Source organism: Indicator indicator, chromosome 6 (assembly GCF_027791375.1).
Source record: "Indicator indicator isolate 239-I01 chromosome 6, UM_Iind_1.1, whole genome shotgun sequence".
Taxonomy (NCBI): domain Eukaryota; kingdom Metazoa; phylum Chordata; class Aves; order Piciformes; family Indicatoridae; genus Indicator; species Indicator indicator.
This window is the reverse complement of record NC_072015.1, coordinates 22,100,013-22,126,123: the sequence shown is the minus strand read 5'-3', so window position 1 is coordinate 22,126,123 and position 26,111 is coordinate 22,100,013. Positions and strand designations below refer to the sequence as shown.

The window sequence follows — 26,111 nt, the reverse complement described above, 5'->3', positions numbered from 1 at the left end:
AACGGGGCCTCAACTACCTCCCTGGGCGACCTGTTCCAGTGTTCCACCACCCTCATGGTAAAGAACTTGTTCCTAACACCCAAACTAAATCTACTCTTCTCTAATTTAAAACCATTGTCTCTCATCCTATCGCTACAGGCCCTTGTAAACATCTTATTTCTATTTTCCCATACTTGTTTCTCCCCAAACAAAGGCAGGGGCCTTTGGCTCTTCCTCCAAGCATACAACTCTAAGTCTTGTACAATCTCAAAACATTATTTCCCTGTTTTCTGTAACAAGTCCCATACCCCTAGGCAGTAATCCCCTGTTTGTAACGTGCACCAGCCGTGGAGGATCCAGGTCAGGGTACCATTTGATTCTCTCCCTTGCTAATGTTTCTCTAGACTCCTTTGTCTGGATGCAGAGGAGCACTTTATGACCTAAGCTGACAGGGCAAATGTCCAGCTGTAGTAAATCAGTATAACTCCACTGTCATGAAGGTATACTCCCATACAGAGGCAAAATTGTGTAGCAAGCTTCAAATTGACCCATTCTTGAAAGGAGAGTAAAGAAACTATCCTGAAGTTCTCAGAGCTTTCTCACAGGTTTGGGCACCCCAGGAAATCAGGATCCAGTAATATGACTAGCAGTACTGACTCCATGCAGCCATGTGCTATAAAACAAAACCCACAGGATAAAAAAAAAATCACATCTTTGGGCATGAGGACCTTGGAAAATTATATTGAAAGAGTACTTATTTTCTCATGAGAGCTGCTTCCTACTATGCACCTAGCCCTTTTTGAGTTTTAGAGGCTAAACCAGATGTTACAGTTTAGTGCAGTTGGCTGATACAGCTAAAGGGTACACTGTATTATATTTTTGTTTGTGTGTGTGTCTATCAACACCACAACTGCTCACTTAACTCCCAGAGTGCTATACAACATAATCTAAGGAAAGTGGGGCCTGCTGTTACCATTAATGCTGTAATGGGACCTCCATAACCTTTTCTTCTAGTAATGATGCATGGAACTAAAATACTAAAATGTCAGAGTCTGCACTGATTTCCAACAGTGATCTTCAAACAAGAGGTTTTTACTTCTACTCTGAAGATATCAGAGCTAGAAATCAAGGACAAAATTGCACTATTTCAGTGGCATCTTGGACAAAATTTGTGCTTTCAATGTATTATTTACTGTTTACTGTAAAGTCATCTGCAAATATCAAGTATTTAAGATTATCTATATCTCCAAAAGGACACAAGTGTTTTTCACATACCTGACTGAAACTCTGTAATACAGGCGTTCACATATATATACAAACACACATATATATATATATATGCCCAACATTTAGAGTATTGCAGATCTCCTCCAAAAGGTTTCACAGACAGATATCAATTTTCCTTTCTTTTTTCTTTTCTTCTTTTTAATTTGTTTATATAGATCTGTATGCTCCTTATAATATGACAATATTGCTGACCATCTCCCAGTTGTCACGTTGCTGAGCATCACACAGTCTGCATCCTAGTCATAAATGTATTCCAAATATGAAAGTCACAATTGCTGAACAGACATGTTTACAAGAACTTCATGGGAGATAGTTCATCTTATTCTGTCAAGCTGCTGAAAATAGATATACCTCCCCAATTTCTTGTAAAATACACCTTCACGTGCCCTGAGTTCTTCAGTATGATCCCGTCTCTTCTGCAAATGGCATCTTCCAATTTCTTCACCATCAGCACAGCTTTGTGTCCAAAAGCATAGCTCCCAGAGAAAGAAGAACCCTGCCTCTGTGCTTCACAGCCTCAATCAAATCCTTACTCCAAGGGATCAGAAGATCTTTATGTCCAATTCAACATTCTGCTTCACTTGCAATGACAAGCCAGAAAAGTCAAACTACATCTAAATGTAAAACCAAGACTTTTTCACACATGCGACTGATGGCATCACAAAATTCCCAGGCAGTGATAATTTTAGTTTTTATGAAAGAGGATCTTTTTTTGAGTTAGATCTTTAAACAACAGGCACAACAGCACAAAATATCATATAGTGTGAAGTATATTACAGACCCCAAATACCTTCCTAGAAGTAGAATGTTACACATTTCTCATGTTATTACATGGAAGTCATTTGATTACAGCTTATTACCTTCAGTGAAATGTAAATACTGTCCTATTACATTCCTTATAGCTCCATCTACCAGAATCAATCTCTTTGTAACAGGCCACTGAGGTATATGCTGAAGTACAGACTGCATTCTCTCCAGATGCAGGATTCTGCAATCAAAAGAGGTAGAGCATAGAAACATTGTGTACTACAAATAAGAAGGTAGAGTTGCTGAAAAAAACATGGGATATGTTCATTTGTTTGTTTGCAGTCACTATACCAATTAACTTGCAGCTGTTTACAACAGCCACAGTATTGCAGTACACTTTGATAAATAAATTAAAAATTATATGTACCACCTATTTAATGAAATTCAACTGCAGTCTCTCTTAACAGTAGATAATGGATTGTAATTTTCAGATTTATCCTCAGATGTTAATTTGAATAGCATGGATTATATCTCCTTCAATAAAGGACAATTTTTGCTGTGTTAAAGTAGAGCTATTACAATCAATGTCAAAGTGAGGCAAATATTCTATCTTCAAGAAGCAATGCATGCTATTCACTGTACAGTTAGAAAGAGAAGTATCAGTTCCTGTGTTCTGACAAACTTTTCATAAGGCTCAGACATCTTTGACAAACAGTAACTCACTTCATCTACAGCTTTCACATCCTGTATAGAACCTTCTTGATCATATATGTCAGTTTTGGTTTTGGGGTTTTTTTTGTTGTTGTTGTTGTTTTGGGGTTTTTTGGTTGTTGTTGCTGTTGTTTTTTTTTAATGGATAGCAAAATAGAGCTCTTAAACCACTTTATGTTGTATAAATCACCCAGAACATTTGTCTACATTTTATTTTAAAATGTATGCTGCAAATCAGAACACTTGAAATTAAAACACAATCTCTGCAAGCTTATAGTTGCACTTGTCCCTAACTGGGAATTGAATGCATTTCCAAAGTTGCAAGACCAAGGGGTTTTACTACATTAGTAACCAATTGCTAAAAGAATAACAAAAATATTTGGATAGCTGCAACAAAACAAATAATTCTGAATAAGTACAGAATTTATAGCTATATATTCACATAACAGCTTACAGTAGCATTAAGTGATAAGCCAGATGGGAAATGTGAAAATATAGGAAAAGTTCAAAAACTTTAAAAGAAATCTTAGCCTCAGAGTTTCCTAGATAATTTTCAAAGGTAAATGTACATAAACACATAGAGTTACGTTATAATTCTGTTTTCTATAGTAGGCTTCTGTTCCAAGATCTCCTGCACAAACTTACATAAGTAAGACTTAAAACAAAAATCTAGGAGATTTCAGATGGACTAGACTTGCTGTACATGATCCTAATAGCATGCATCCATAAGGAACATCACAGAAATTATATACGGGAATTTTGTAGAACAAGATGAAGAATTCAGGTCCTAGTTCAACATGCTTAATTATACACAGCTGCTGATTGCTATGAGTCCTGATCAGGTACTCAGGTCCTCTGCTGAATCATAAGTAGCTACAACCAAATCACAGATTTAATTTGTTTTTCAAAATGTGCACATCAGCACAGTCATTTGACTCTATACCAGGCTTTGAATTACAGAATAAAAACAAAACACAAGACAGATGAAAATCAGAAATCAATTAAATGTGATATGAAAATAAATACTCAGGTTACTGAGGCAAGTTGCAGAAAGCAAACTATAACTTACAGGTCATGAGATGCAATATATCCTTCTGAAAAGTAGGCATCTGATTTCTCATTTAGTTGCTGGATCAGGATATTTATCTCTGAATAAGATTTCCCAGTGACCCTGGCATCTAGAAACTGAGACATTAAACCAGCTACGATTCTTTCAAGTTCCAAAAGAAGTTGCTGAGAGAGCCTGCTTCTCCCGAACCATTGCTCAAATACCTAGCAGTTGGAATGCAAAAACAAAACAAATTAGGTAATCAAAGCTTTCTTATTTAGAGAATACAGAGGATTTGTATGCCCTTAAATAAAAACCCATAATTAACAATGATAGCAAAATTTCTCCCTATGTGTCTAGAGAGAAACGAATGGTCTCGCAAAGACTGATTTTTAGTACAATTTGGACTGACCTCCAAACTAGCAATATAGCATCCTACATCATACAGAGCATTAACATCCTACCCTGTGCTGTCCTTCCCCCATGAGCCAAGAAAGGTGGAAAGATGGCTGGAGACTGAAATGAACCTTCACAGTCAATTACTCAGGCTTTCATTCTCTTACAAGTCTTCTGTCTGTGCTACCAACATGAAGGAAGGCAGCAGCCTTGATATTTTTGGGGTCTGATTGGGCTGCATGCTCCCATTGTGCAGCCTAAAATCAAGGCCTAGCCAAGCTACCGACTGCTCTCCTTTCTTCCACTATTATTTTTTTCAATGCCAAGTGATTATAACAAATTTTTGCTGTAAGAGATGTCCTGTTCACCAAGGGAATTCCCAGTAGGCAGCACCTTACAGTACCTTGAGTTGCCATCATTAGGATGTCAGGTCCTACAGAAAGTTTTAAAATCATAGAAAAATCCTGCAATAATTTCAGCTATCACTACAACATCAATTAGTGCATTTACTTGGGTAATCACATTTAATTTTTACTTCATGTCATCACACGTCTCTGAAACCTTTATCAAGGGAGAAATCAAAGGATACATTTTTGAGGAAATAGAGATTAAGCTTCACAAGCTTTCTTTAGATGATACTGCAAACATCTCCAGAGCAGATTGATACACAGATGATATTTTGGAGGAAAAATAATACCATATTTAATTGGAAAACCAACCAGAATTAAGGCATCTAGACAAGTGTTTTCCTTAGGACCATGTGAAGGGTTTATCCTGTTGTCCATCCAACTACATCATAGAGACTGCAAGCCAAGCTCTTGTGCCACACCAGAATTTTAAGATGCTATACTGGACATTTAGTCCCATCCCCTTCAACATGCTTCAGCCACTATTGCCAAGGTAATGAAGAGAAATTAAAAATAAATGAATTCTATACTCTATCAGCGGAGGCATGTAGTCTGCTTTCAGTTTTGCCAAAACTTCAGGCTCAGATGGAACAATAAATGGATCTTCCTTCTGTCAGACCTCTGCAGAGCAATATATTTCACTATATTCCCTATTATATTTCAAATCTGTATTTGAGTTAATGAGAAAATATGATTAAGTGGACACAGGGTGATAGATTATACTTCTACTGTAACAATTCTTTGAAGGATTACTTCGTCTTATTAGGAAGATGAAAAAGGTTCATGACAGTAACATTTAACAGATAACTCAGCTCTTTCTACTGACTTACTGTTGACAGCCTACATGCAAAAATTAGGAATTTAATCTACTGATATCTTAAAGTGTACCTGTGCATAGAGTCTGATCTTGCTGACAGCTTGAACAAGATACAGTTTGGCCTCATGCCATGTAGTAATACAGTCCTCCTCATTATTCTCTTTATTTGCTTCATCTTTTGAAACACTTGACAGAGCAGAGCACACAAACTGCTCCAGTGTCTCCTCTGTGGGAACCTGGCAGAGACATAAAAAATTTATGAGTATCTCAAGAGAGCTGCTGAGTATTATCTTTGCTATCAGCTTACTTACCCAGTGGGGGGAAAAAAAAAAAAAAGAAAGAAAAAGTATGACATGGTGTCCTTCACTGAGAACAAAGACTGTTTAACCCAGCCTCATATTCATGGTCTTGTACTTCAAAGTAGTCTATATACATAATGCTGTATCACATACCAGTTGCCCTATTATGGGATTTATACAGCAGGCAGAATGATGAGACTTTTATATACAAGGAATTTTCCCTGTGTGGCTACACCAGTGTTGCTACTTCTACAGTTATTTGCAAACAATTATAAAAATTAATGATGTAAAAAGTATTCAATAGTACCTCTCAACCAATGATTACATATAGCAAACTAGGTTTAAATTTAAGTTGGCAGGTTTCTTCAATGTGGCAGAGAGTTCAGATCTTCTTCCTCACAGTCTGGCTTCTAAATTCCATGTTGAAAGATTATTTCAAATCATATGAATATTATTAGAGCACACAAAACTAATTTTCCTAATTTTAATTCTTCCTATTGATGCCTTTCTGAGATACTTTACATCCTAACTTCTTTGAAGTGTGACTAGAAAATTTATTAAAAGTTTTGCAAGTGTTTTGCCACCAAATGAGCTGGGACATTATACACAGAATTGAAGAGCTCAGAGCACTGACTTTCCCCTCATGCTTTCTGAGGCTCTTCAGTGACCTCACACAAGTGCACAAGTGAGTTGTCTGGGATTCCACAGCCAACCATAGCTACCAGGCTGCAGTTGTATTTGGATCATTACTGACAATCACTTATAATTTGTTAAAAGGTCATTCAAAACAGATATTTTTAATCATTTACCCATTTGTGTAAATCAGTTATTTTTATAAACAGCTCTTCCAGCATACAACTCCAGGCTGTACTCAGCAAAGAACAAACATGTTCCATATAGATACACCATGTTCTATTAAAAAACTGTGGAATTCAGCAGAAATTCAAAAGATATTTCAAGTTTTCTGCAGTTCAAATCAGACCATCTCTGATAAATCTTCAAAATTTGACACACCACCAGTGTATTTCAATAGCTCCATTGAGACAACTCAGTCAAGTATATTCATATCAAGACTGCACAGATGAGAAGGAATCTTGATATGGCATGATTTACGGACAGAAGTGACAGGCATTCTTTATCCAGCAAACCAATGAAAAATGCCACCAGCGAAATTAATCCAGGCAGCTTAAAATCTAGAATTTAATTTAAAAGCTTAGCAAATTCTCTACAGGATTGTGTAATAAACTCAAAATTTTGCCATACTTAATGGTGACTTCAGAGAAGCACCTATTTAGCATCTCCACGCACAGAAATTTCAGCTGAAGCTGAATACATTTATTTTGATGAGAACAAAGCCAGGATATTTAGCAGTTTTGTAGCTGCTTCTTCAAAATCAAAGATACGACTGTAGCTTATGTAAGGCATGAACAATCATTTCAGGGCACAAATGAAAACAAAGGTGAAATAGAGGGACACTGAAATTTTCAAGTGATTTACCTTTGTTAATTGTGCTGTATAACTTAGCAGTTTTTCAACATGAAGATCATCAAAACCAAACTTGGATATAAGTTCTGCTCTCACAGCATGTGGATTCCAGAAAACATCTCCAAGAGAAAGATTATATTGGAAACCTGAAAGAAAAAGAATCTTTTGTTTACATCATTGCTGCTTTTTATTCATGTTGTCTCTTGGTGATTCATTTTTTTATGAGATTGAAGCATGATATTCTCAGCTGAACTTGGGCTTTGTTGAGATAAAATAGATGACTGCATTAGTGGTATTTCAAGGTTAGTTAATCATAGAATCTGGGTTGGAAGGTACCTCCAAAGGTCATCTAGTCCAACCACCTCTGCAGTAAGGGGCATCCTCAACTAGATGAGGTTGCCCAGAGTCCTGTCAAGCCTCAACTTGAGTATCTCCAAGGATGGGGCCTCAACTACCTTCCCAGAAAACCTGTTTCAGTGCTCCACCACCCTCACGGTAAAGAACTTGTTACTATCATCCAATCTAAATCTATTCTTCTCTAGCTTGAAGACATTGCCTCTCATTCTATCACTACAGGCCTTTGTAAACAGTCTTTCTCCATCATTTTCTTGACTCTCCTCTAGACCCACTCCATCAGGTCTATGGTATTCTGATGGTATCTGACAGCTGATGGTATGATTATGGTGAGACGTCCCTGAACAGTGGTTGCCAGCAAACCCAGCAGGGTGCCATTCTGAACTGTGTGTCTAATTCTGCACCACAGACAGAGCAACCAGTTGATCGGGCCCAATTAACATGGGTTATGAAAGGCAGGTCCTGCCTGACAAACCTGGTATCATTCTATCACAAAATGAACTGTCTGGTGGATGAGGGAAAGGCTGTGGATGCTGTTTACCTGACTTCCATAAGGCCTTTTACACAGTTTTCCATGGCATTCTCATAAAAAAACTGGAGTGGGTACAGAGAAGGGCTACTAAGCTGGTGAGGGTCCTGGAGAACAGGTCCTGTGAGGAGCAGCTGAGGGAAGTGGGGTTGTTTAGCCTACAAAGAAGGAGACTGAGGGGAGACCTTATTACTCTCTACAGCTACCTGAAAGGAGGTTGTAGAGGGGTAAGCACTGGTCTCTTCTCATAAGTAACTACTGATAAAACGAGAGGAAATGGCCTCAAGCTGTGCCAGGGAAGGACACTAGAAATTTTTTTTTTCACAGAAAGGGTTGTCAGGGGCTGGAACAGAATGCCCAGGGTGGTGGTTGAATTGCCATCCCTGGACATGTTTAAAAGCCTTGTGGATCTGGTGCTTGGGGACATGGTGTAGTGACAGACTTGGTGGAGTAGGCAAAATGGCTGGGCTTGATGATCTTGGACATCCTTCCTGACATGAATGATTTTGATTTTTCTAATGCATGTGAGTACAAGGGATGGATATGCATCATTGCTAGAGGGAGAGCACCAGAATACCCAAAGACTCAGGTAATTCAAGTTCACCCCCTGTGCAAGAGCTCCAGCATATCACCTTTGTACAAATTCAGTTTTTCTTTTGATAGATGAAGTGGGATTTAGACTGTATATAATTCTTAACCTGACTTTCTTTTTTCCTTTTCTTAAAGATTTGTCCTGGGGCCAGCCTACCTTCTACAATTAAATTAATCTGCAATATTCAAGCAGCAGATGGGGAAATGTAACCCTTCAGCTGATAGCAGAATTTATAACAGAAAAAATTAATGAGGCCAGCCATAATGCTTAACATACATGAGCAAACCAAGAGGCTATGTTTCTATCAAATGGAAGGAACTGTCCTTTGTAGTGAATTAATCTCTCAAAAACTCACTACTAAAAGATCATTCTAAACACAACATTTAGACCAAAGTGCTTTGTTTATCAAATAGTTTCCAGAATCTGTTGAAATTTAGTTACAAGTATTTTTTACAAGATCAATAAATAAATGGGTTAGTACTACAGTACTATAATTCAACTCTTTGACCTATTAAGTTAGTAATTTAACAAAAGGTCGTTTTTTTAGCAAAAGCTGCTATCATATATTCCCAGCATGCTTATGAGGTACATCTAAGAAAATCTGAAATTCCTTACCTTTTAAGCTCCTATCCTGTCCTGATGGAACAGTTAAATTCAGTGCTGTTTTCACAGCTTCATAGAAACTTTGGCCCAATGGCATCATACCCAAATTCTTGAGTTCTGCTAGGGTACTGAAAGTGAAAAATAAAATAAGAACTCAAGCTCTCTATACACCCAGAAAAAGTAAAAAGGCTTGGTGGAAAAAGAAGACATTCAAACAATTAAGTTTTAAAACACTTTTTTTTATTATTGAAAATTTGCTGTTTTGTAAAAAAAAATGATAATAAGAGAGAAAGGCATTGAGAGATAGAGAAAGAGTTAAAAGTGAGAGTAAAAATAAGAGCAGAAACACCATAAGCATTCTCCCAGTTATTCCTGCAGCAAGGCAGGACAGACACAGATCATTTATATTTTACTTCAGCTCAACATGCAGAGGAAAACAAAGAACCTTTAAAGCAACAGAATATTTATTCTCACAACAAATTAAACAAAGGACATTACTGAACACACTGATAACAATATATATTGAATTTCTTACAAGACCCAGTCTCAGTCACCTTAGCTGTGAAACAAACTTTTTTGCTCATGTGGCTGTCACTTATTATTTCACCTTAATGTCAAATGTACCACTTAATTCCTATCTTGTATTCCTTTGTTATTATGCAAATAAGAATGCAGCTTTGTTAGGGTGGATCAGCAGTTTCCACCATATATAAAAGGAAGAAAACAATCAAACAAATGAAAACTACTGAAAAAAAGCCAACAAAACCTAACACTATTTAACTTTGCTAAGTAGGTGTGAAATGTTTCTGTTAATTACGTCTCTGTTTGCTGGGAGACACAACAAACATGGTGCATCCCAGGAAGTGGGAGAAATTATAAATTTAGGATCCATTCTGCTGACTAAGTTCACTAAGTTCTGCCTGAAACGGGACCTCTAGAAACATATGTTAGTAACATGAAACTAGTGAAGAAATGAGCATTGGCTTTTATGGTTTGTTTTCCAAATTGCATCATTTATGGCAAATTTGGCCATTAAAGTGCACCAAAGTCCTTAAAAAAAACCCAAACCCCAAATGTAAATGTCTGAGTCTCCTCTTATTAATCACTTGTGGCTTGATTCCAACTAGCAGACAAGCAACAGCACAGCTGCTCATTCACTCCTTTCTCCCACAGGACAGGGAGAAAATAAAAGGAGGGTGAGAAGACTCATAGATCAAAATAAAGACAGTTATACAGCTGAAGGAAAAGCTGTGCAGGAAAGCAAAACAAAGCAACGAATTTATTCACTGCTTCCCATCCCAGCCACTTTGGGGAAAGCAGGGTCTCAGTATGCAAAACAGCTGTGTGGGAAAACAAACACCATAACCATGAACATCCTCCCTTTTTGTCCCTTCTCACTCTTATTTGTGGCTCAGGGCAAAGAAATCATTGCCAAGATTATATTAACCATTTAACAACTTGACCCAGCACAGCAGCCAGCAGTTACTACTGTCTTTCCTTACCCCTGTTGAAGAATAACCATAAACTTATGATCAAGTTCCTGTTTTATCTTGTAAATACTGAGATGGAGTTTGCTAACCTTTCACAAAATACTTCTGCTTTTTGGGTGCAAGCATGATAAGCACAGTTAATACAGCTTTGCACGTTAATAGTTCAGGGAACAATCTGAAATAAGGTTACAAGTCACTCAGACATAAAGAGGAAAAAATTCAGGAAAAAAAAACAATAAATTGAACCTCAACATAGAGGCAATCCATACACTGTAATTAAAAAAAAAAAAAAAAGAGTTCTTTCCCAAATTCACCCCAAAAATATGCCTTCATATCTTTTTATTTTGGGAAAAAGACAGTAGGATACTAAAGACTGACATGAACTAGCACAGCAATTTTCTTTCCAAAGACTTGAGGCCCTTACATCCTCATGAGATAAGGCTGCTGAAGTTCGTGGCCAGTTTTGATGGCTATGGTGCACCTACACTGATCTTTTCCTAAAAATTCTGTTATTTTACTGAAAATTTCTGTAGATACTTGTCTTAGTCTGTACTTTTGATACCATGTCTTCCTTTGATCCTTGAGGTCTTTTCCAACCTTATTGATTCTGTGATTCTGTGAATAAAAATGTCTTTTACCTGAGGCAGAAAGCTTTCATAGGAGTCTTTTCTTACATTTCTTGCAAGAGGTTTGATAAACAAATTGTAGTGATTTTCATGGTACTGACCAAGTGCTACATACATATTAACTTGATTAGAATTCAAACTATCATCTTATATTTACATGCAAATAGTCTGTTTTTCAAAGACTCCCAAAAGCATGTTCACAGAATCATAGAATCATTTTGATTGGAAAAGGCCTCTAAGATCATCAAGTCCAACTGTTAACCCAGAACTGACAAGTCACCAATAAACCATGTCCCCCAGTACCACATCTGCATGTCTTTTAAATATCTCCAGGAATGACAACTCCACCACTTCACAGGGCAGCCTGTTCCAGTGGTTGATAACCCTTCCCTTGAAAAAAATCTTCCCTAATATCCAACCTAAACCTCCTCTGGCACAACTCAAGGTTGTTTCCTCCTGTCCTATTGCTTGTTACTTGGGAGAAAAGACTGACTCACATCACTACAACCTACTTTCAGGTAGTTGTAGAGAGCAATGAGGTCTCCTCTCAGCCTCCTCTTCTTCAGAATAAACAATCCCAGTTCATTCAGCTGTTCCTCATAAGAGTTGTTCTCTAGACCGTTCAGTAGCTTTGTTGCTCTTCTCTGGGCATGCTCCAGCATTTCAATGTCCTTCCTCTAGTGAGGGGCCCAAAACTACACAGTATTTGAGGTGCGGCCTCACCAGTGCCAGGTGCAGGGGCACAATTATTTCACTGCTCCTGCTGGCCACACTATACCTGATACAGGCCAGGATGCTATTGGCCTTCTTGGGCACCTTGTCTATCAATCAACACCCCTGTGTCCTTTTCTGCCAGGCATCTTTCCAGCATTGCATGGAGTTCTTGTGATCCAAGTGCAGATCTGGCAGTTGGCCTTGTTGAACCTTGTACCATTCACCTTTGCTCATTGATCCAGCCTCTCCACATCCCTCTATAGAGCTTCCCTACCTTCAAGCAAATCAACACTCCTGCCTAACTTGGTGTAGTCTGCAACTTAATGAGAATGCTTTCAATCTGAATTACTGATAAAGCCACTAAAGAGAACTGCCCCAGCACTGACCTCTGGGAACATGTTGAATGTTAAAGTTCAAAGCCATATGATGTGATGGGCTAATTTCAGCCATTGCTAACATAAAACTACTTCTTGGAGATTCCTAGGGAGTTTCTGCTGAGTTTAACAGAGATGAAAAATACAGGCATTGAAAAAATCAGAAGGGGTGAAAATCCATACTGTATCTTTAGAAAAGCAGAATCTGTCAAACAGACAAAAAAATCAGCCTCTTTACATTGATAAGAATGCTTATCTTGCTAAATAGTGAGAAGAACAAAAATTGCATGTAAAATATTAAAAGATCACTTTCAAGAATGTGAAAGTACTTACTTTTCAATAACTTTTAGAAACTGTGCTATGGCAACTAACTCATCTTCTGTATAAAAGCTGTTCAATTCAAGATGAGGGAGTGAACGTAGAAGGCTCCAGAAATATGGTTGCTTGTATAGGTTTTCTGCCCTAGAAATCATTTCCTCCACTTCATTCAGATCCATCTTTGTTAAGAGAACACACTTCCGTTAGAAGAAAAAGAACCCCAGGTGCCTGTTTTTACCCTATTTCTTCCCTCTTGAGTTTTAAACCACTTTAAACTTTTCTCTTTTTCTAAATTGGTAACATACTTTGATCTATAGTCATTTCCCACATCATTTGGGTGGCACTTTGAACTTAATGCCAGCTTTGTTCCAGATACGTTTCTCTGCTGCGATGGAAAACAAAGCTGGGAGAAAAGTTAAGTAATCTCTTTCTGCTCAGAAGTGTCTTTCCCTAAGAGAAGGACAACCTTTGTGATATCAAACCCAAGTCGCTCTTTAGCACTGCAATAAATTTCTAAATCTAGGGTCTGCTCTAGCAGGGGTCTGCTAGAGATGTGTCATCCTTGCCTCACAGCTCCTTGAGGGGTTTGGGGGAAATCAAGTAATAATTTTATATATATATATATATATATATATAAATATATAAACTTTATACATATTAACTATATATATATGTATAGCTTATAAATAAACAAGTTTATCATTAACAGTAATGATAGATTACTTTCAGCTAAATATTTTATTAATGCTGGTAAATAAATTTCTTCTATTTTATATTCCATTCCTGAAATGAAATTTCATATTGATACAGCTCATTTGTATGGAGTATCTCATGCGCAATTTTGAAATGTTACTATAAAAATGCCATCTAATTTGAAGTTATAAATTTGGAATCTAGTTTTCATGAAATAGCAGCTACAACAAGTCAAATATGAAGAAAATTAATTCTAGAATATTTTTAAAGTAAAACCAATGAACTGCAATATGAACAAAATTGACAGTAATGGAGATCCTACTGTGCCCATTCAGTTGCCTTGTTTTTGTTGAGATTGTAAGGGTGAAAGTATTAGAGAAAGCACAAGGACCAAATTATTTTCACATATACTTACAAAGAGATTCTGGAAGGAATTAAGCTGTGTCTTGTAATTCTGTCTTTCTTCACCCCCCACTTGAGTCTGCTTGCCTTGCAAAGTAATCTTACCAAAGGAAGAGCCTCATCTTTTCAGTCTCACAGCAGTCCTGTTTTTTAAATTTTGAATTGGGTTTGGTGATTTTTGCTTGTTTATTTGTTTTGAGGGGTTTTGGGACTTGTTGGTTGTATTGGGGTTTTTTTATAGTAACTGCACATTAAGATTAGAGTTCCTTGCAAGACAATTTGTAATATGATTTTTTATACAGCTACACAAGATCTGGCAGATGCACCTTTAAATGGCCTGTAAAGAACAGCTAACCTTCAAAGAGCTGTGGATAGCTACTAACAACCTAGACTATTTTAAATCAGTAATCTAGAAATCACTGAACCTATATCAAGTTCTCAAGACATCATTTTATCATTGAACAGCATACCTTTTTTTTAAGACAGTTTCCTAAAACTTGATAGGATACAGATTTCTTACTATTACAATAAAGATACCTCAAAATCCAGCACTGTAATTCAGAAATAGACTGTAAAAATACTTACTGTAAGAAATTTGGTGATGTTATGGAGCCCTGTAAAATCAAATATTTTCCTTTACAGAGAATCATTACTACCTTCAGAAGAAGCAGTTTTATAAGCAATAGCAAGTAGTGTACAAGGGCATTTCAACAGAATTAAAGGCATGATAAACAATACCATAGAGAGAGTGATCCACTTGATTTTTATGTGCTTTCCAATACTTTTACTACTAGCACAAAAACATTTTAAAAGAAATAACTTACCATTCACTTTCAGTACAACAAAATAATCACAACACCTGATAAACGTACTAGCTCCCAAACACTCAAGTATGAAAATTACTGTTTCGCTTGAATCTTTCTTCTTGAACATTTAGCCAGAAAGGCAGGGTAATTAATTAAATGTCTACATGCTACAGCAGCAAAGCTGAGTAACATTGGTGGGAATCAGACCTTCATGTTTCTAGTCTCACTTTTTTAGTGAAAGACTGACTTGTTTGCCTAAACAGATATGAGCTACTGAGATTTTCCATCTGTATGGAAACCAGGAAAACCTGGGGAGAAAGTCTTAAATCCTGGTAAGGTGTTAGACCAAGGTTAGACACTATGCACTCAGATTATTAATCCTTACCTTTAAACCTTTCCCAGCACAGTATTTTGTTAACTATCAAGTAGTAAACCAAGGACTTGTATTTAGAAAGCTAAACTTTTTTTTTCTGATAATTTTATGACAGCCACACTAATAGTAATCACAAAAGTATCTTTTCTCAGACCACCTAGAATTTTAGCTTGTTCATTTATTTTTAAGAGTATTCCTTTGCTCCACGGTTATCACTAACTACTAGACAAAGCAGTTTATTATTAGAAAGATCACATCTTACCTGAGAACTTTGAGTTTTCCTCCCATAGCTTTTCTAAACTCATAGTTTTCTCTGTAGTCTCAATAAATCCTTTTGAAAGTTCTTCTATATCTTTCATGAAGTCTAGATCAGGTCCTGTGAATCTCTCTGGACCACTTTGAGTGCCTGCAGTACTTTTTCACAGAAATAAATTGGGAGGTAATAAGGCTAAGTAATTACAAACTAGAAGCCAGTATCTGAAAAATGTGTATATAATCACAGCAATAACCTGTTTCTGTGTTTTTTGTAACTATTATGCATTTACACAACCTTTCTTTAAGTTCATCTCATTAGCATGAAAGTTGCAGCACTGACTCTTAAATTTGGAGAAGATGGGAATGAAAAGCTACTGAGTTGGAGCTGCTCACCTATGCCAGTAACCCGCTTCTGGCAGCAGCCAAAGACAGACATACACAGAGAAGTCTGATGTTTCTGAACACACTTGACTTTTCTCCCTATTTTATCACACGTTCAGGTGATGGCTCTTTGATAGTCTGTACCTTTCTTATTGCATCTAAAGCAACATGCTGGAATCAGAACAGGTAAGTTGGTCAGTGCCACCATACGAAATATAGGTAAATCATACACTGATTCCAGATGGCATGCTCCTTTTCTGCTTGAAAAGCAAGAATGGTGCTTCTGGTTACATATTTTTTGCAAACAAAGTGTCTGTTGATAGGAAAACCTATACAGTTTGTATTTAGAATATGACAGCTTGGATATGTGCACCCAAATGCATGTTTCCAGCTAAAAGCAGGACAAACCTATAAAAATAGTATCCTGTTATCACAACTGATTCCCCCTCATTTTTGCTTACAGCTAAACCCCTATTGTCTTTATCGTACTACCATCTGGTGGCTACTCAATAGCACAACAAGTTTCCAACAACCTTCCACAGTGAAATTAGAAGTCCATCATCTAAACATCTCTTTACAGTACAAAAACTACTTAATCTCCTAAGGCATCATAACTAATGGAATAATCATCTTCAGCATTTTACTAGGCAGTGGCATTCTCTTTAATCCTATAGGAAGTTCAAGTTATCTTACAGGGAAATCCTGCATAGCAAAAATATTGCTCTTTTTTATTAGAAACACAGTTAACTGGCACGTAGCCCCAGTTACCAAAACATAATCAAGAGTTCCATTCCTTTCTTGTCAAACTTGTATATGAATGCCAGTTTTCAGTACAATTCTTACTTTTTGGTAAAGAAAAAACTAATGAGATAGATTCACAAATCAAAGCAGAAATATAAACCGCTGTTTTCAGAATCATGTCTCTTTCACTCCCTCCCTGATCTCCATTTGTTCAGACACCCACAGAGCTATCTGCAATTTCAGACTATAAGATTAGAGGAAATTTTAATCTTAAAACAATCAAGTTCTAAGTTGTTTCAGTGCAGCTTATTTTGATCCCAACTTGGCCAACAGCCAGTAGGATTTTGTAAAACTTTACTGGATCAGAGGCAGAGCAATTACCTGCAATATTTTATTTTTCCTTTTAAATGAAGTTTTAAAAAGCAGGTTTCTGTTGTTCATCAGGCGGCATTTAGCATAATTAATAGCTGCACTTTCGCTATTACTTTTGAAAATTAAATTTCAATATTATTAACACTTCTACTGCCTGAAATTTGAAACAGATAGAAACATTTGTATTTGGCAAAGAACAGGAATACTAACCACATACTGAAAACTTTCTAGCACTGTGCTATTTAAGTGTGAACAAGTGGCCAGAGGTTGACCAGAATAACAGCAACCACGTTGGTTAAAACACAAATCCAGTGAACAGTTAAAAAAACAAAACCAAAACCAAAACCAAAAAAAAAAAAAAAAAAAACCCAACCAAAAAAAAAAAACAACCTCTATCTCAGTTTCCATGGGATTTTCCACACATTTTTCTTTTTCTTTAGAAAATACTTCCAAACTTTAAACTGATAACTATACTCACAAACCAGGTCACTTAAAGTAATCACAAGTATTCAGAGAAGTGGAGCATAACATCAGTACTTCAATCTATGTTGCTTTCCTTCCAAACTGGACATAGGTCCTGCAACCCCATGTACAATTCTCCTTGGTTTAGAAGCACTGCAAACAATAATTCTCTGGGGAACAAAGACACTTTTACTCATATGTATGTCTGGGCGCAGTGCTCACTCCAGGGTTGCTGGTGTTGCCCAGACTCCCTGCCACTGCCACTGGCAGGTTGCACAGATACAATGACAAGATGAGTCAGTAATTCCATTTCTCTGACCTTATCGTTGACTCTGCTGTACCTGGGATCTGCAAAGCTAGGCTTGATAAAGAGTAGGGCAACCCAAAAAAGCCGCCTTGCATCTAATTTTGTGTGCTATCACCAACTGTTTGATATACAGCAGAAGTGCACATAACACAGGTTAAATCATGTGAACATTAACCATTTCTGTTAATTTGAATCTCTACCAAGTAATCCCAAACCAGTAACCATTTGGCCTCATGCTGCATAAGCAGAGCAGCAAGCAGTTCTCAGAGCAGACAGGTAGCAAATGTAATAGAGAACCAGGGTCCGTTTACCAATTGCTTTTAAAACAAGAAGAAAACTGAACTACGCCTCCCCCCCCCTAATGTGAGCAAGCAAAAATGCTGTCTGCTCTTCATCATTTAGCATCAAAATGTTTCACTGAATGCTGTACCCCTTCCTTTGAACTAAGAAGCTGGGCAAAAGGCTTCAGGTCATGCTGCCTTAGGTGCTGTGCAAGGCAACAGCAGCAGCTTGCTTAACACTCCTACTCTGCTCTTTGTTTGAGAAGGGCAGCAAGCTCAGCTGGGGGCAGTCTCTTCAGTGTCTCTGGGCTTGAGGGCTGGGGACACAAGCCCTGTCAAGAGTCCCATACAGTGGGAGAACTGGGATAGATAAAAAGACTAGAAACATTAAAGAAAACAGATGGCAGCACTTGGAGCGTGAGGGCTCTAAAGAGCTCCAGGGGGAAGTGTAGATAAAGACAGATGATGGTGAAACTGGAGAGGGAGATGGCAAACAGTAGGGGAGTGTAAATATTTAGGGCATCAAAGAAGGACCAAAACGCAAGTGTAAGGCCCAGATACTACAGAGGAGAAGATGATATGTGCAACCTGAAAAACTCATAGGAACCCCATACTCCCAAGCACAAGCTCTGAGCAGGGTGACAGCAGCCACTTGGACATACTGTTTCCAAACATTTATATTACTGGGGATTTCCAAGGCAGGAGCAATGTCAGCCAGCTGGCACTCATGACCCTCTTTTGCCATCTTTACCACAGCCCTTCCTCTGTTTACCCTTGGAGATGAGTGTAACCTCCTTTAGAAGATAAAATGGCAGCAGGCATGTTAGTTATCATGCTCAGTTTGGCAAAATTAAAGAAACTAGACTTCAAAGCCAGCTGCAGAGAACGGTCAAGACAGTGTGTCAACAAAAATAGTTAACTGCTACACTTCTACTCTCCCAAAGACTTCAATATGTGTTTTCTGGAGCAGAAGATGATATTAACTTCCTTATCTATGTGTAAAGAAAGTCAAGAGCAGCAGATGCTAGGAACAATAAAGAGGAGAAGCATGGAATGACAAAAATATGAAAGAAGGGAGATAGTAATTGGTAGGAGAGAACATGGATAATTATAACTTAGGTGTTAAGAGAAACTAGGGCTGGGGGTGTGTGTATATTTATAAAATTTAACTACCATCCATAGTAACTCTTCCCTTAGTTGTACATTTACAGAAATATGTATGAGGACAGAATGAAACTAAAGATATATGTTCATACAAGCTTTGACCATGAAAAACACTGTGAAAGAGCAAACAGACTTTGTATCCAAGCAGATATAAGCAACAGGCATTTCCTACATCCATGACTTCAGAAAGAATAATTCTGTCTGTATTGCTCAGTTACTTAGAATGACAGTAAGAATATTTCAGACCTCATCTGAGATCACAGCTATGATACGCAATGTCATTTAGACTGGTGATTTTCATAAGTCTCTCAGTAAACTCTTATCTCAACCTCAACCCTGTCACCATATTAAACATTTCTCTAAAACTGCAAAGCTCCAGTTGTGCTGGCTCACATTCTGCAGCATCTCAGCACAGCCTGGAAACATGACACCTCTATGAACACCAATGCATGGGCTGGACAACAGCTTATTGTGTATCTGTAACAGATCTTTCACCTCCATGTTGCATACTATTATAACTCTTCTAAAATGCAATGGACACAAAAAAATATAAAAAACAAACAGAAGCATATAAAATGAAGAAAAAGCATGTTTAAAGTTCTTTTCCTTCCCAATTCTCTGACAAGCTATAAGCAAGATCATGAAAATTGTTTATATTTCTGTTTTCCAACTACCCAGCAACAGAATGCAAAAGCTGTCCCATCTCATTGGGATAGTTACTATCCCAATGAGATGCTGCAGATGTACAGCTGTCTTGAAGAACTACATTTTTTTATTAAGATACACATCATTAAAGAAAAATTTTACCCTCTAAGCAATTATTATGCAAGTGTTAGCATTGTTGCTTAGACTTTCCTCAGTTTTGTTTTTCCATACCTGCTCTTGTACTTTTGCTGATACTACTCCACTAAAGAATCTCTCAGGGCTAAATATCTACAAACACAGTAACAAGAAAGGTACCAGCATGTGTGGGGCTGCACCAAGCTAGGAAGTGAGGCAACTCTGGGGGAGGCCATGCTTTCACTAATGCAGCACCAGACAGACCCAGGAGTTTGTCACAGGCTTCAGCAATAGCCCCAACATGGCTCGATAAGCTCAGAAGTCCAATCAGGTGCAAAAGGAGACAAATCTGCTACCATGTGGGACTGTGGTGTCCATCCAGGAAAACGTTCCAGAGACAGACCTGGGGTTGCAACACACACAGGGTGAGGCTCATTGTAGCTAAATCTTAGAACCATACAAACACATAATGCTTTGGGATCTTTAAAGCTCATCTAGTCTAACCCCCTGCAGTGAGCAAGGACACCTTCAACTAGATCAGGCTGCTCAGAGTGCCATCCAACCTGACCTTGAATGCTTCCAGGAACAATATATCTCTGGGCAACCTGTTTCAGTGTTTTGCCACCATCATTGTGAAAAACATCTTCCTTGTATCTATTCTGAAAATACTCTCTTATAGTTTAAAATCATTACATCTTGTCCTGTCTTTACAGGCCCTACTAAAAAGCCAGTTGCCATCTTTCTTATAGGATCCCTTTAAGCATTAGAATGCCATGATAACATCTCTCTGAAAATACAGAGAAATAGATTGATGTGCTTAGAAATAACACTTTTGTTTTCATGATCTTTGTAGTTCTGAGTCCAAGAAAACCTAAGTTTAATTTTCTTTTAGGTATCAAGAAATCTAACAAACACAGATCTAGGGGTCTGAGATGCAAGAGCAAATCCTATCACATTCTGCAGTATCTGGAGTGGAATTAAGAGTACTGGCAATTCATTAAGTTTCTATGCATGCATATTTGTGGTATGGATGTTAGAGCATAGGACATTGTGCTGCATGGATTTTGTGTCATTTGCACACTCTTAGGTTTACTCTGTACTCGACTAAAATGAGGTGGGGAGTGGAACGCTCTAGAAATGTTGGACAATAAGATGCCCCATCCCTTGGACAGACCCAGATTTCACAACCAGGGGTGAGGAGTGGAAGGCAGTATCACACCTAGGTAAGCACCTGGTGGTCCCAAAAGATAACAGATAGGGGAGTGGTGGATTTCTCTCTTCATGAATAAATTTGCAAGGGCAAAGTGACTTCCTTGCTTTGTTACTGTAAGATGTTTATGTCCTAGAAGATTTCTTACATTCTTGACATCATCTTGCTAGCAGCACATCCTGTTCAGGATCATGATAAATTTGATGTCTCATCTCTGTGTGTGGATTGGACTTTGCACACTGGGTGAAGAATCCATTTTGGGGATAACAAAAAGAACACAGAAAAAAATGCCCTTTGTCACGGGAGCACCTAAATATACCTCTTAAATATCTCCTTACTCCTCTGCTTTGAGATACTGCTGGCTGTAACTGGCTAAGGAATCACATCGAAGAGTTGCAAGCCAGCAGCTTTTGCAGTGTCTGATAGGGAGGAACAAGGAGCAAAGCCTCAGGGCTTTGCTGAAAAATTGATGTTTTTCAAGGTATCAGAGGAGGTGGCAGATTTTGCTGCAAATCAGAGTTAATGAGGTAGTTGTAGTCTTCACCAGGCTAATTTCTTCAACATGTCAGAGGCTGTTAATGGAGCCTATTGCATGAGGGGATGAAGCCAAATCTGCAAAGGCATGGCCTGCACCAGGATGACTCAACTCATGGCTCAGCCCCCACTCATGGAGCAGCTCTGCTTAGGCTGCTCACTGACAAAACAATTATTTGGGTGGTTTACAATTTTCTTCAACAAAAGTAACAGAATTACTTTTTCCATAAGAAAACAACTATAATATCAAATTGTTAGCAGCAATATGGTACATACTGTGTAAACAAATGGGTTAAGTGTCTATGCAAACTATGCACAATGTTTGGCTAACAATAAATACAATATTGTTGATGCAAAAAAAAAGTCTCTGAAAATGATTATAAAGGATCATCTATGGTTTCACATAAATCCTCAAAGGGAAGATAATTAGTATTACCATTCCTATGCCACCCCTTCAATCCAGTTAACACAGGGACATTGTAAGACTCAGTTATGTTTGTCTTATCAAACTGACAGTCTGTATTCCTAAGGCTGTTGGCAGCCAACAGAAGTCAGAGCTGCCCTGAGATTGATTTAATTTATGCTGATGGACCTGCTGGAATAGACTGACCTCATAATGAACTCTACCTTTTTACTCCTTTTCCTTACTTAGTCTATATGCTTCTCAGTGTGGCCTATCAAGTGTATAAATATGCATGTATGCAATGCATTGTATTTTTCAGTTGAAGACCTGAAAGCCATGAATAATTTTCTCAATTCTTAAGTAGGTCTATGGCTGCCTCCAGGAAATTCTTTCCTGTTTTTCTTTTGAGCTGAAATATCATTTGGGCAGTTGAGTTAAAGCAGCGTAAATAATCATGCAGAGCAGTCAATATAGTTCATAGTTTCCAGAGGTTTAACACACACATAGATGGCATATGGAGGAGTGATATTAATAAAAACCATGATTTTAGGAAACAATTTCTAAAAGGCCATTGTAACTCTATAGCCCAGTAATACAGTATTACCACTGCGAAAAACAGGCTACAGGCTTTGTATTGAGTTCACAAAACCATGGCACAGAGGCTTACTAACTTTGCTGTGGCTGAAGTTGTCTTAATGTGCCTGCAGTTTTGGTTTTGACCTGGTGGTTGTTTTAACTTCTTTTTTTTTCTTCTTCTTCTTTTTTTTTTTTTTCTGGACAGATTGCTATGGTTATTTGCTTTACTTTCATTAGTCATTGTATATTGCCAAAGGGCAGATAAATTGCAGAACTATAGCCAGGCAAAGCCAATTTATAAGTATCATGAAAAAAGAACAGATATCTAACAGATGTAAAAGATGCCACATACATTCAGATGCACCAAATATATTCAAATTTATCATAGAGAGGCAGACCAGTGGAGAACAAGCAAGGTGTAAATGCACGTTAGCAAACATAAGTGACTCTAAGTGCAGCCTAAAGTGAAAAAAGCAATCAGCAGCACATTCTTCCAGATAAAATGCTCCACATTGAGACTTGCCATACCACCACCACCAGTCTGTAGCCAGGGAAAGGAGGAGAAAATAAGTGGCTGCATAAAAAAAATTAACTGTGTTATTATTAGGAGAATTTTTGTTTGGGAATATTACTGCAATACTGTTATTTCTGTGTGTAAGTATGTGCAATAATAGATCTGCATTAATAACAATTTGTGGCCTAAACTGTTAAGATTTCAATTCTACTAACCAGTTACTGCTTTATGTAGAAGGTGTTTGCCCATCAATAGAATTAATTTTACTAGGTCTTATGCTCAATAAACAGTGATTTACATGTACAAATAACTGGAATGGGCTTTTTACACCAAATGATGCTATGACCTGTTACTGTGATACTGAAGCTTTCCAACTTGCTGCGTGATGAATGTATTACTACCTATAAATCTCTACAATAATAAACCATAAAAACTTGATGTTCTTACACACTTACCAGGCTCAAACCTCTAAGAGCTTTTTTTGGTAGATACTCTTAATTTTCTAAGAACAAACATGAATGTACACACACATATTCTGATTACCTCATCTCAACTTGACTTTATTGTCATATATTTTGAAAGGTTGGTATATGACTACACCCTTCAGAATTTGCAAAACTGTCCTTGCATCTCAATGCTTTTCAACATTTTGAAGTAGATTAAATTACTACATTTCTAAAAGAAAGAGTCCAAATTCAAGTTAATAGGTTTTTTTTCTGAACTCTAGGATACTGTGAAAAGGCCCTCTTACAGACTACATTTCCAAATTTGTGGGGTTTTTTTTTTGTGTGGGGGGCTTTGTTTTGGTTTTGGTTTGGTTTGGTTTGTTTGTTTTGGGTTTTGTTTTTTTTTATTACAGAGCTTCTGCTACTCCTTTTTGGCTCTTTGTGGGTCTTGCTCAAGGGTTATCTTTGGTTTGGGTTTTCGTGTTTATTTCTCCCACTATACATGCTCCCAAAATATTCAAATATTAAAATCATGTGTGATGGTCAATCTCACTCGCGTGATAAAAGACATTCTAGTGAAGGATAAATGTATGCTCTCACATGGCAGAAGCGAAGGGCAGGAATATCACAGAATCATAGACTGGTTTGGGTTGGAAGGGACTTTAAAGAACAACCAGTTCCAACCACCCCCTGCCATGGGCAGGGACACCTTCCACTGGACCAGATTGCTCAAGGCCTTGTCCAGCATGGCCTTGAACACCTCCAGGAAGGGGACATCCACAACTTTCCTGGGCCACCTATCCCAGTGTCTCACCACTTTCACTCTAAAGACTTTTTTCCTAATATCCAGTCTAAATCTACCCTTTTCCAGCTTAAAGCCATTACCCCTCATCCTATCACTACAATCCCTTGTAAACAGTCCCTCCCCCAGCTTTCTTGTATGCCCCTTTCAGGTACTGGAAGCCTACTATAATGTCTCCCTGGAGCCTTCTCTTCTGCAGGCTGAATAGCCCCAACTCTCACAGCCTGTCCTTGCAGGGAAGGTGCTCCAGCCCTCTGATCATCTTTGTGACCCTCCTCTGAAACCGCCCCAATAATTCAATGTCCTTCCTGTGAGGGGGGGCCCAGAAATGGATGCAGTACTCACAAGGTCTCTCTCCAATTTTCCCCAAAACCAATTTTCAGTAGCTAGTAACAGCATGAAACGCCCAAGAAGGGATAACAAAGATTAGGAAGGAGGCATGACTAAGCCCCGCATCTTTTACGTTCATAAGGACGCTGAAGGAAACTTTTAGCAGAGTAATTAAGTTCCTGTTCTACCTGCCTACAAAACAATAACAAACTTTGCTGTAGAAAGATGCAGTGTGATACTGACAGCTCTGTCAAGCTTGTGTAACTTACCGTAAGTGGTTGATTTTCTGTGTTGAATAGCTAGTGTTCTTGCATCTTGAACCGACATTACAGAAAAGGGTCCGCATGAAAGGATAAAGGCCCTGGCTTGGTAAATCCCGAGCTTCTAAGTAACCTAAAACCAAGCAGCAGCAGAATTAAAACAGTGATATAACAGTTGCAAACCTGTACCATCACATTGTGTTCCCTTCCCCTAGAAAGTGGCTTTTTCACCTGCAAAACAATGAAGTTGAACTGATGGCAGATGTCCCATTTCAGAACTAATTCACCACAGAAAATTAGTAACTTCTCTGTCAGACTGAGTCAATACAGTGTAACATTTGAGAGCAGTCTTTGAAAAGCTGATTTTCACAGTAGTTACACCATTGCATCACCATGTGCTTTCTAGGCTTTCTGCCCAAACTTGTGACCTAGATTAGAATACAGACTTCTTCACAAAACAGTATTTCCTTCTCTCAAGCTTTCATGAGATGAAGGAACTTGTATTCAGCAATGTCTGAACTTACATCCATCAAGACTGTCTAAACAGTAACTTTTCTATGTCTCTGGAATTTATCCACACCTCCCCATAATTTTGAGAATTTAAACTTCAAAATACAAGGGAATATTTTGCATATTTTGAAGCTTAAGGAATGTTTCCTATTTTACTTCTCTATTTAAAATACCTAAACTTGAGAAAGACTTGGAGGGTCGCTCCCCTTTTCCTTTGGAAAAACTTCATTTGGCAACCATCATATCAAAATTAGAAGAATGAAATGAGGAGGAGATAAGAAAGCTAACGTTTGGGCTAGCACTCATACTGGAGGACTCATACTGAATATTGAGAACTGTGAGATGAAGAAATGGGGAATTTACTACATGTACCTGATATTTTTAAATCCTAATTTTATTTATGTTCAAGTGCCATCATTTTCAAGACATGTACCATTAGAAATGCACTGTTAGTCAAACCACCTTTCATTCCTCAGGAACTGTACCTGATGTACAAAATAATGAATTCTGAGTTGTGAAAGATGCCATTTGCAGATTAGTTCTTTTTACTTTGCATGCTCCGGTTCACGTCGTAAAAATCTCTCCAAGCACTTATACCAGATCACTTTGTCATAAAACTAAAGCAGAGGAAGTACTCCAAGAGCACACTTAATGTACTCAAACCATTAGCATACATTGCACACACAGACTAGAGCTGATCTAAAGCAAATGTACATATAGTGCAGGCTAGACT

General features: G+C 37.9%; 1 protein-coding gene across 1 annotated transcript in view; it reads right to left on the bottom strand.

Moving 5' to 3' along the window:
• ABCA13 (ATP binding cassette subfamily A member 13) overlaps positions 1–26,111 on the bottom strand; it is a 181,546-nt gene that overhangs the window by 150,149 nt on the left and 5,286 nt on the right. The window contains exons 3-11 of the mRNA XM_054381689.1: positions 24,878–25,001; positions 24,816–24,818; positions 15,313–15,464; positions 14,457–14,485; positions 12,792–12,955; positions 9,267–9,382; positions 7,189–7,322; positions 5,464–5,628; positions 3,794–3,996 (exon numbers count right to left, since the gene is read on the bottom strand). Of these exons, the coding sequence (XP_054237664.1) occupies positions 3,794–3,996; positions 5,464–5,628; positions 7,189–7,322; positions 9,267–9,382; positions 12,792–12,955; positions 14,457–14,485; positions 15,313–15,464; positions 24,816–24,818; positions 24,878–25,001 (1,090 nt within the window). The remainder of the gene's footprint in view (positions 1–3,793; positions 3,997–5,463; positions 5,629–7,188; positions 7,323–9,266; positions 9,383–12,791; positions 12,956–14,456; positions 14,486–15,312; positions 15,465–24,815; positions 24,819–24,877; positions 25,002–26,111) is intronic.